The sequence below is a fragment of the Mastacembelus armatus genome, chromosome 8 (genome assembly GCF_900324485.2).
Source record: "Mastacembelus armatus chromosome 8, fMasArm1.2, whole genome shotgun sequence".
Lineage (NCBI taxonomy): Eukaryota > Metazoa > Chordata > Actinopteri > Synbranchiformes > Mastacembelidae > Mastacembelus > Mastacembelus armatus.
In genome coordinates, this window is record NC_046640.1 from 14,433,668 (window position 1) to 14,445,830 (window position 12,163).

The window sequence follows — 12,163 nt, forward strand, 5'->3', positions numbered from 1 at the left end:
AGTTAGAAGTTAGAAGTCAAATATAGATTTTTAGTTCATGAAACTTATATTTGCTGTTACATATGATTATATACCTGTTTGCTATTTACATACCAAAATGTGCTGTCCTATTACATTTGTTTACTGTAGTACAAGACACTGGACACTGCAATTGCAGACATTTTTTATTATTTATTGTTATACATTCATTCTATCTAGCCTTTAACGTACCTGCACCTGTTTGTATTTTCATCCTAATATAAAACAGACTAATAAAAGATAAAGAGATAAAAAAAATCTGCCTGTGGTGGCGTGATTCGGAAAACTGAAGATTCATATTTTTATTTATACAATACAATTAATAATTCTGAGAAAGCGGCACAGAGCGTGCAAACTACATATCCCATGATGCGTAGCGCGAGGAAGGAAATACGTCATTACGTTGTTGGAACCTTCAGCTGTCAGACTTTGGCCACCCAAAAAGTGCAGGTTTTGTTAGCAAAGTAACTCGAAGTGTACGAGACGCGCTGACTTTGTTGAAAGTTGTGCATTCGTCTACTAATCCATCTTTGAACGCGTGAGCTGGTGATTGAAGCACCGAGATTGCACGAAGACGAACCATCTTGTTTTAAACGCTGCTAGTTTTTGCACGACAAGCCAGCGATCCTGAGCGGGTGTAAGGGTAGATGCAGGGAGGGAGGGAGTAAAAAAAGGCAAAAGTCTTTGTGCTTCCCTTCCCCCTCATCATAGTAAAGGGGAAATGTCTCTGTCCAAAGGAGGTAAGTGGTTTTTACAAACCTTAAAGAAAAAATGAACTGTGCATATATTTTTGAAATGTCGAGGTGCAGTTTGCGTGGAAGTATTTTGGCTAGCTGTGTTTGAGAAATGTAACCTTGCCAGGTGGAAAGCTGCATGTAAGAGGAGCAAAATGAAGCTAGCCAGCATATCTTTTCTGCTTTCTATCATTAAGTGAAGGGTCTAGACACCCGGGTGTCTGACGGTATTCATACCTGACCTGCTGATACCGCGCTCAGTAATAGTTTTTATTGTTAACATTTTAGCTAAATGGTCCCTTCCCTTAACTTCCCGTGCTGCGGTTAGCTAGCGCAGTTTTCCCGACAATAAAGGACTTTTGCCAGGCTGTAGTTATCAGCCGACTCGCCCCTGAGCTGGAAATTACTCTACAGACATTAGTTTCTCCCTTTCGACCACGTAAAGCACATTGGGACCACAGGTGTTTGTGTTTTTCGGCCTCCTGACTCATGACTCATCGATGTCGTTGAATCCTTTTGGTCTGACCAGTGTGTTAGCGCAAACATATTTTTAGTGCTGCGTCTATGAAATGTTTTTTTTTTTTTCCATAGTGGAAATTCCTTTATTTTTAAAACAGGCGGCGATGCCAAGGAACCAGGGTGCTATCACACACTTGGCTTCTGCCCGTCAGTCACTGAGAGAGTGAGGCTGTTTTGTGTAATTACTGAACGCTGTTGAATAAAATACCCACCTTGGAAAAACCAAGGTCCTTCCTCTGCGTCACACACACACACAGAACATGATGGTGATGTCAATTTACATTTCAAGTTCACCGTTTGTGTTGTTACACAATCATACTAGCGTTACCATGGTCGGGAGTACACACTGTTTTGAGAGGGCTGTGTAGATTGGCTGGGTGCTGCTAAGGCAATCACAGCCTTTGGTCTACCATGGCATGTTTTGACTTGCAGCACCAATACCTAGTGCAGCCTCTTTTTGTTTACACTTCACTGGCTGCAAGCACATAGTCCATAGCTCCTACACAGGTTCTGTGCTGTTATTATTTTGTGCACCAGAGCAGGCCTGAGGGTTTCTTTTTTTCTGGTCACTGCAGAGAATTGTGTCTTCCCTGATCAGTGGTGGAGAGGGTCTGAGAGCTTCGCAAGTGCTGGTTATGGTATTGCTTCAGGCATGTTTGGAGATTGGGTTCTCCCTTACAGCACAGATAGGGAGGTGTGGAAGATTATCTGTGCATGAGTCATCGTTGTCTGTATATGAACCCACTCTAAGGCTGGTGCTTTTTGATGGTGACTCGCCACATTGCTATTGACACTTTGATCCCATGTACAATCCAGAAATTCTTGTTCACATTACTAATGTATTACTGCACTCTGGATGTTTTCCACTGAACATCTCTACTGCATTTCCTGTAAAAGTGCAACATTTCACTGTTACTGTCTGCAGTGGCTGGCTCTAATAACTCTTAACACATAATCATCAAAAAGATGATGTGATAAAGATGCCATAAATAAAGCTCCAAACGTTTTACATTAATAAACCCCTTTTCATTTGAGACAAATATCTGCACAGTGTAAGTTTTTGCAAATAAAATTTCAAAATACCACTTATTTGGATGTAAAACTGAAAGAAATGGTATTTGTTGTGCATGTATTTTTCCTGTTCCCTACATATAGTCTGATTACAGCGGTAACATAAGTCATAGCACTGCTGTGTCCTATCAGTGCGAGGACCGTGCGGATCTTGCAGCAGAAAGCTGCAGTGAACCTGGCCTCGGTTGGCCTTAGTTGGGACAGCTAGCAGCAAGTGGGCCAAGCGAAGTGACATCATATTTCCCAAAGGGTCCTGACAGTTGTTGTGTTTTGAGCGGATGTATCCAGTCTGACTGGCTGTGAGTCATATCCCAACCTGCAGCGCCGACCACAGGGTCACTACACACACCACACACAAAGTAGACTGCTACCTGAGCTGGGTCTTATAGTATTTCAAATCCAATAATACTTCACAGCAAATACTTCTAGTATTAACTCAGACTCATATAATGCACAGTACTGTATTTTCTCTTTTTTTTTGTATTTTTCTGCAGTAGCACAGAATTGTAAGATTTCCAACAGGTTATATACAACACATTGTTTTAGATGCCTGGCATGTCAGATGTTTTTGCACTGCACCGCAGTGTTCGTGAGCTGTCTTATTTGTCAGGTCATCAGCAAGCTCTGAGTGCTCATACTTCATCCCACACAGAGGAAATGCAAAATCTATTTTTGACTTAGCATGTGTGAGTAAATCACTCTTCAATCTCTCCCCACCACATGAGACTACCGTAGTCTGTCCAGACACTATAGGCCTATTTTAGGGGTGCATCACAAAATGGACCTGCCTGACATTTTTCTGGTAAGCCATGTAATTTAAAATCTAGTAACACTTCACTTCCAGTTTCATCTAGTAAAAAGGGGTTTACCCAATCATACTTCCTCCAGACTGTTGTGGTGTGACTCATTCATTGGTAAATAGAATCCCATGGAAAAATGACAATAAAATCATGCTGGTAAACTGGTGCTTTGCAAAATTTTGCTTTTTTTTTTTTTTTTTTTTTTTTTTAAAAGAAGTTGTTGCATTTGTTTGTCGGTGAAGGTGATTTTATTTAAACCGGGGTAGAGTCATTATACTGGCCTGAGCCACTATGCAGCAAGAGCAGGAAATAACCACCCAGAGCTAAACTGTTTCTCATCATATTCCAGTGGATGAAAATCTGTTTTAGCACACATAGATAAAGGTCAAGACAAGTGTTCTGCTTTTCCTGTTGACCTTGCAGCAAGAGCAAACATGCTGAACAGGAGTGTCCATGTCAAGAAAAGTTGAGCTGTTTTTCCTGTGTTGTTGCTCGTAAGCCCAGTAGCTGTGTCATTCTGGCAGAGGCTCGCAGCCCCTTGTGGGAAGTCCCAGAGGCTGCCGGTAAAGTGTGTTTATGAATGGACTGCATGCAATGATTTAACACAGAAAGGGCCCAGAGCTGCATAGTTTACAGCACCCTAAACCAAATATTTAAATAATAGAACTGACCATGAACTGGAAATTACAGGGGGAAAAAAGGAGACAACCAAATAGTAAATCAGAATATAAATCATTCAATTTGCTTTCAGTGATTGTAACTTTAAGAAAGAAATCATGACTGGAAGGAAGGCCTGATTCCTTTGCATTTTAGTCATCACACCCTGTGTTGATTAGTCATTTAGTCCACCTTCTCTCTATTGTGGCCTCAGCTTTGAGTACACCTAATCTCCTGTTAGATAACAGGTTGTTTGCTACAGTTCATGTCAGTGGCACCTGCAAATTGATTGCAACTTTAAAACACTCTTTATTGTCAAAATAGATTTAATTCTCCTATCAGTAGATTACTCTGGATGTTTGAAAACAACTCATAGACCTTTCAGATTTCTGTTGTTGCAAACCTCTCATTTAAACCCAGACTATTGTGACAAATGGGGTGATAAAATCTGTGCATATGGACTCTATTTACCTTAGTCCTTTTAGAAGACTGCAAAATACTACATTGTGGTAACTGCTAAATGCTGCTTTATTAGGCACTGTAGATCGATCATGGAACTGCGATGGTAACAGTTTTTCATTTCTTGTCTCTAAGGGAAGAAGAAAAACCCTGGGCTGAAGCTGGCCAAAGAAGTGTTTGCACAGCCCTCACCAACAGCAACAGTGTAAGGCTCCTTTTTACAGTGGGGGAGTGACAACAGCCCTACCCTCCTGAGAGGGGCTCAAAATTAGAACTTGGCTCATACACTGGCTGGGTCAATACATACACTATGCCTATATTAGCCTATTATTGATATATGCCAGTCAAAAAAGAACAATTAAATGCAATATATAATCAGAATTGTCTGCTAATATATTATTAGTATTAGTTTTCAAAACTCTCATATATTGGTATCGCCCTCAAAATCAGCTACACATATAATCTTCTTTATGCAGACAACAAAAACACAATAGCTGACTTTAAGATGAGGCTTTCATTATATTTCCATGTATGCAAAATTATATCCATTTTTTGGGGGGAAATATTGACTTAATTTAGAACATATCTACCTGGTGCATTTGCTAATTATAAGTGACAGATGTACATGGGTTCACAGAGTCAGTCATTTTGTATTCGCTTTATATTCAAATGAATCATAGAAATTGGTCCAATAAATAAATCTCTTAGAGTGTTAATATATCCTGAGTGTTGCAGCATTAAAGCTGACTACATGCTGTTGCTTTTGCTCAGTTTAAATGTTACTCTCTCCCTGCAGGCCCCCTCGAGATCTTGACTCTAAAGCTTGTGTCACAATTGGAGATCAGGTAAAGCTGGCTCTGTATTCCTCTGAGATGTACTGCTTTTCCCTTAGAGTATGAGTTAAATACATACATTAATGCAATGCCTCTTTTGTCCAGAACTTTGTGGTGAAAGCAGATGACTTGGAGCAGATTGCAGAGCTGGGTAGGGGAGCATACGGGGTGGTGGACAAGATGAAACATGTACCCAGTGGTGTTATCATGGCTGTCAAGGTAGGCTGGGAGGCTGGGAGGCTGCTACTCAGGTTACATGACTTGGCATCTTGCTAACTCCCTGTGTTTTTTAAATAGAAACCATGACTCATAGACGTTTTCACCATATGAGCTAAACGTGTAAACATTTGAATCGGATCAGATTGGTTGCTGGACACTGGAGAACAGTTGAATTAAGGGTCGTCTACCCTGTGATGAAATTTTCCAACTTGTGGTATTTGTGTCCCCAGAGGATTCGTGCCACAGTCAACACTCTGGAGCAGAAGAGGCTTTTGATGGACCTGGACATTTCTATGAGGACAGTGGACTGTTTCTACACTGTGACCTTCTATGGCGCCCTCTTCAGAGAGGTAAATATTGTCCACTTATAACTGCTACGGCTTTCTGCTTATGTTTCTAACCATCTTATTTATTATTTTCGGTTTACATCGCTTTGTTTTTTTTTTTTAAAGGGGGATGTCTGGATCTGTATGGAGCTGATGGACACTTCTCTGGATAAGTTCTATAAGAAAGTTATCGATAAAGGCAAAACCATTCCCGAGGATATCTTGGGCAAGATCACAGTAGCAGTACGTCCTGTCCCATATTTCACACAATAAGTGTTGCAAAGATATAAAATTCATTTACATGTACATTAAAGGAATAGTTCAACCTGTTGGGAAGATATACTTGTTTGGTCTTTCTGCGAGATGAGAAGAACAATTGTAGTTTTATAAGGAGTTAGTGCCTTATTTCTTAGTGAACAACAGCCGGGCACTGTGACTTCATATCATCGTGGTGAGGTTGCCAGGCAACCAGACATATAAGCAGAAACTCTGGATGAAGACCTGGGTGAAGGAAAATCTATTGTTTGTCAAGAAATAGTCATATCACGAAACCATTTCTAAATCTACTAGGTGTTATTTTTACATTTCTGTTTCTGTATGGATTTAACAACCATGTTAATAGGTGAGCATTTAAAATGTTGTCCTTCTAGTATAAGAAAACTGCTTCCTGACTTTTGTTCTGTACTTAATGCCCAGAAATGACAGTGGTGTCTATATGGCTTACTGTTATTTAATTGGTAATATTAATCCTTATTCGTGGTATTAAAAGTCAATCAGTCACCCATTTTTTTTCATGCAGTTGGAAATGTCTTCATTAGTTAGGGAAGTTACATTACCAAAACCCAACATTTTAAAAATAGTAAATATGAATTTTGTTGATATTGCTCTATTAATGTGCATTTAAAACCCTCATTAGTATCAATGGAATATCATTAACAAGTCCCAGCTCTGTTTCTTATTTTTTTTCTTTTTACCCCACAGATTGTCAAGGCATTAGAGCATCTGCACAGTAACCTGTCAGTGATACACAGAGGTAATCAGAAGATAAAATCATGTGTATACAATTTGTTTTAAGCATTTCATATTTCCTATAGTCTCTTATTAATCTCCAAATAATGTCACTTTCCAGATGTGAAGCCTTCCAATGTTCTGATCAACACTCAGGGCCAAGTGAAAATGTGCGACTTTGGCATCAGTGGCCACCTGGTGGACTCTGTGGCCAAAACAATGGATGCAGGCTGCAAACCCTACATGGCAGTAAGTCTGGGCTGGGGAAAACCAGTGAAGAGAGTCCTGGTACTGACTAGCTGATGCTTAGGAAAGAATTCTCTAGAAATTCACTGAGGGATTGTAATGCGTGCAGAGGCCTGGACCCTGTCAGTGTCTGGAGTCCTTGAGGCACTCAACAGTTGGAGGAAAGCCAGAAATTTACATGGAAGGGGTTTCTTAACCATTTTGTATTCTGTACCCGAGTTATCAGGCATCTGTCCACACTAATTAGCTTTCAAACATCTTGCCTGGAATGTAGACTCAGAAAAGCACTGATTTATTTGTAATTCTCTGAAAACACACATTTGCCATTTGTACATTTGACAGATTTTTTTCATATGTCTGCCATTGCATTTATCAGTTTCCAAAGAAGGTCTCAATCTGTATAAGTATATAAAAATGTATTACATATTATAACATATTTTTAGATAGTGTTGGTACTTATCTCTTGTTAATACTATCCATTTCAGCCTGAGAGGATCAACCCTGACCTCAATCAGAAAGGCTACAGTGTCAAGTCAGACATATGGAGTCTTGGCATCACAATGGTGAGTAGGTCTATATGTCAAAACTTTGGTTCTTTGATTGTAAAATAAAAACATAAAAAAACGGTATTAAATGTGTGGTTAATGCCATTTTTGCTGATGTTTTCACAAAATGAATCATTAATTAAATCTGTTATGTTGCTGAATGTAAATTAAATGTAAATAAAAACATGAGAAGTTCATAACCTTACTTTGTTACTGTAAACACTTTAGTAATACAATATTATTATTATTATTATGAGCCTGCTTGAGATATGGCAGGATTAATGGTGACAGAGCTAACACAATGTAAATGTTAGCTTTATCTATTTACGTAATCTCTGTTTCTCAGTTTTTGAATAACACTACTTTCATAAGAATAAAATAATATACTAAAACAAAAAGTACGATCTCAGCTCTTGAGCCTGTCATATTTCCATAAGTTTCCAGCAATGTGACACTGTCATGCTAACCTCTTAACAAAGTACATTTTGTTAAATGGTTAATTGCAGTTTACCAAACTTTGTGAAAAACAACCTGGCAAAAATGCAAAGTCATGGTGACCCTTGACTAATTTGAGACATCTTACAGTTCAGTATCACATCATTAGTAATTTACGCTGGCCTCACTTAATTATATAACATGGCTCTCAGAGTGACAGATCTTCTATTTATACATTTCTACTTTGACTAAGTCTGTTGTCACACGTAGGAAAGATGCACAGCCAAGTGTAGGAAGAATCGTGGTGTTTCCAAATGCAATGCATTGTAAAAAAACAAACATGTTTAATACTAAAACATTGAATGGTATTGCAGAGGGTTTTTTTTTTTTTTTTTTACAGAAAGTTAGTAACTGTCAGAATATTAAGTTGCAGTTCATGGTCAGTATTACTCACCTAGCATTTGCAAATGCTGCATTGGGGCTTGATGAAAATCATAAATTGCAGCCATGATATTTTAGCCCTTTTGTGTGCTCCTTCTGAAATCACCCTCTCTCTGTCTCCCAGATTGAGCTGGCCATTTTGAAATTTCCCTATGACTCATGGGGCACCCCGTTCCAGCAGCTCAAACAGGTGGTGGATGAGCCGTCTCCACAGTTGCCTGCCGACCGCTTCTCCCCGGACTTTGTAGATTTCATCTCCCAGTGGTAAGCCTTGCCCACGATTACAAAGTTATGTTCCACATTCACCTTGCAGCTCATGAAAGAACAGTAGCACTGAGGCCCAGCAGATGTCAGTGTTTGCTCTGTTTACTAAGACAGGTGGTGGACAGTAAGTATAGTATCCCAAACTCCAGCCTGATGTCAGATGATGTTTATGTATTTGACTGATTTTAGATGTGGATTTATAAGTTTGTAAGTTATAAAGTACTTACATTTTGGTATGTTCTGCTTTTCTCACCTACTCACTTTTACAGCTTAAGAAAGAAACCAAATGAGAGACCAGCCTACACAGAATTAATGGTTAGTAGTGATTGCATTTTTTGTCTGTTAGCCAAAAATGCCAACAAATATTATGGGTTATGCTGCTTCGCTTATCTCGTATGCCACCATCACCCTTTACTGTCCCTGCTGTTATGTTCAGGTGCTCTGATTATTTTGTCCACAAGAGGCCAGACTTACCCAATTAACCCACCCAGGCTATGACGTGGTTTCCCTAGTAAATAAAAACACAGGCATTAGTTAAATATCTTTGTCATTGAAGAGTATACTGTGTTTCTAACTTTTTTTTCTTTTTTGTGGCAGAAACATCCATTTTTCACCCTGCATGACTCCAAAGAGACAGATGTGGCCAGTTTCGTCAAGGTCATCCTGGATGACTGATGGGTTCCTCCAGGCTCCACCCCGTCAGGTTAGGCAGGACCTCTCAGCAAACAAACCAATGGCCTACCCCCCCCCCCCTTTTTTCTTTTTTTTTTTTTTTTTAAACTCACTGGAATGACGGACTCTTATGCACTCACACACAACAGGGGGGTGACTCAAAGACTGAAAGCAGCCCAGCAGCACTGGAGTGGGGTAGTTGTGGTAATATGAACTCAACTGGAGAGGTCTAATTCACTCCTCCAAGCTTCCTGTGTGTGCAGTTATCCTATATGACAACTATGAACTGAACCTGATTTGCTGTTTTTGTCTGTTTTGGTTTTTGGCCTCAGTGCCCCTCTTATCTTTCTCTTCAAAATGGACAGAGCCAGCCATTGTTTCTTTGACACATATGTATGACTATTTTGACTTTCATCTGCAAATCCGACAGTTAATGTGCTATGTATTGAAAGCTATACTTGCATATGTGTTTGTATGTTTTCTCATTATACAGAGTTTTGATACTGTATATTGTTTAAGTGTGAATTTTACCAGACTAGGGCCTTATTTGTCAGATTACATCAGGTGAATATTTTGACTTGGTTGTGCCCTGAGACAATTGGTCAGTGCAGGGGCTGCAGTCATCATGAGCTGTGCCATGGGAGGCTCCAGAGCTGAAACAAAACGTGTAAGAAATGTGAAAGGTCACATTCTGAACAGGAGTCATAAGTCATTCCTAAATGTCTTGGCTGCGTGAGGCAGGAATATAATGCATCCCATATCATCAGTGATCCGAGGCATAGCCTTCCATGCAGTGACCACTCTGTGCTCTTTTTCTTTCCTGGGTATCAAAGAGTTTGCTCCAGTGCTGCCATTGTTACTACCTGGAAGTGTTCAGGGGTTGCCTAATCAAGCTCACAGCTTTATCTCTTTCTGTGTGCCATTCTGGTTATTGTTCATGAATCATTGCATTAATTATGTTTATCTCTCTTTTTTGGACTAGTTCTGGCCTGTATTTGATTATTTCAGTAGTGTTTAAGCTCATGTCATTTTTCCCTTTCTCAATTCTGGAGTCAGCATGGTATAAGGCACTTATGTTTGTTTTTCTTTATTCAAACCTTATTATGCCTTATACGCAGTATGTTAGGGAAGTAATTTATGCGTTGAAGATGTAAATACTCTTCTTTTTTAATGTAACATGGCACTGTTATAACTTCGCAGTGTAGATGAGTGGCAGAGTGCTTGGTCTTAGGTTTTTATGCAGTGTGACACAACACTTGTAGTGAAAGGGCCATCTGGCTATCGTACATCCATTTTGGACTGATGTTCTGTCAAGCTCCACCACTCAGGTTTCTGTGCTCTCCTACATGAGACAATGACCCCAATTTTCTTTCCTTTTTGCTTTTTTTGAATTTCCATAAAACGTCATATTGACCTTAAGTGTCCATGGTGGGCAGTCGGTTATATCAGACCATACTATGCAGAGCCCTTTGCCTTGGACACACAGCAAGAGGCCCTTGTCATGTAGAAATTCCCCCACTCCAAGTGTTCAGAGACTGTGATGATGATGATGACAATAGTAGTAATAATTGCCTTGTGTCATTTCATGGCTAGCACTCATTGTGTCTCTGCTTTACACTGTAGTGTGACCTTCATCAAATGTCAGAGTTGGGAGTATTTATGATTGTGAATAATAAGGGAAAGCTAGCAACACCACAAAGAAGCTGTTTTTTTTTGTTTGTTTGTTTTTTGTTTTGGTTTTGGTTTTTTTTGTTCTTTTTTTTTTTGTTTGTTTTTTGTCTGCCTTCTTTGGTGTGTAAAATCAGTTTTTAGGCTGATCACAATGAGAATGGAACACTTGCTCTACCTCTTACTCCTTCTCTCTATTTGCCACCTTTTCAGTGGGTGGGAATGACAAACTTGAACTTTGGAAAGACAAAAAAATAAAAGGCTTTATTGTTCAGTATGTCCATTACAGCTTTCATGTCATAATTGCAGTTTTAGCAATATAATAAGTAGCTTGTGTTGGTAATGCTAAGAAGAAATGTACTTTCCTGATTTTTTTTTTTTTTTTGATTTTTTGTTTTATTGTCAACAAATGCAATGAAAACACCAAAACTAACAAAGTGATTAGTATTAGAGTATTTTTTGTCTGTAATGAAAGCTAAATATAGCTTATTTTCTCTATACCATGGAAAATTGTTGCCTATAAACTATTACAAAATTAGCAATTAGCCAGATTGGTATTGGCTTCTTTGCCGTGAACACAGACACTGTAATTTTTGTTTCAATTCCACATGCAGATGTGCTAATCTAAATATTTATTAGCACAGCAAAACATGGTTCTGCAGTTTATTTTGTCAACACCATGAACAGATTTCAAATAATCGCCACCAGGATTCCCTAGTTGTAAAGTCTGTTGTGAAGTGTTATAAACAACTTTCCAGTGTTTTGAGGTTTTCGACCCGAAAAAGTTCTCTAATGCATTGTTGGTTTTGGTCTTTTCATGGAATTTGTAGACAATAAGGAAATACAGGTTAACTCTGCCCTTGTCCTCTGATTGGTCTCTTTCTATAGATCTCTTGCTGTATTTAGTCATATTACATTGCAGGCCCCTCCTCAACCCACTAATACTTACTTCCATGCCATTAACACAGAAGAGTCTTATTCCTGTAATTGCACATGTTAATCAAGATGAGGGATACTGGAGCTGACTGATCCAGCTGATAAAACAAAGTCTTTGGGTTTCTTCCTATAGCAATCTCCTGTTCTCAACTTTCTCCTCACACACCTGTCAGCAGGACCATGTTTTCCATCCTGTCACATGTGATACTATAAAGAAAGCGTATTGCAAATGAAAGTGTAGCTTGTGGAAATGGTACACCTGGCCTGGCCTCAGCACATCTGCACAAGGATCTTACGGAATGATACAGAGCC

General features: G+C 39.2%; 1 protein-coding gene across 1 annotated transcript; it reads left to right on the top strand.

The window, feature by feature from the left end:
- Window positions 1-433: 433 nt before the first annotated feature.
- LOC113141412 (dual specificity mitogen-activated protein kinase kinase 6-like) lies at window positions 434-9,338 on the top strand. The gene is made up of 12 exons (XM_026325815.2): window positions 434-758; window positions 4,394-4,463; window positions 5,055-5,103; window positions 5,197-5,310; window positions 5,541-5,660; window positions 5,763-5,879; window positions 6,618-6,669; window positions 6,766-6,893; window positions 7,376-7,453; window positions 8,436-8,575; window positions 8,845-8,890; window positions 9,173-9,338. Exons 1-12 carry the CDS (start codon window positions 740-742, stop codon window positions 9,248-9,250), a joined length of 1,011 nt encoding a protein of 336 aa, XP_026181600.1. The 5' UTR covers window positions 434-739; the 3' UTR covers window positions 9,251-9,338.
- The last annotated feature ends 2,825 nt before the right edge of the window (window positions 9,339-12,163 follow it).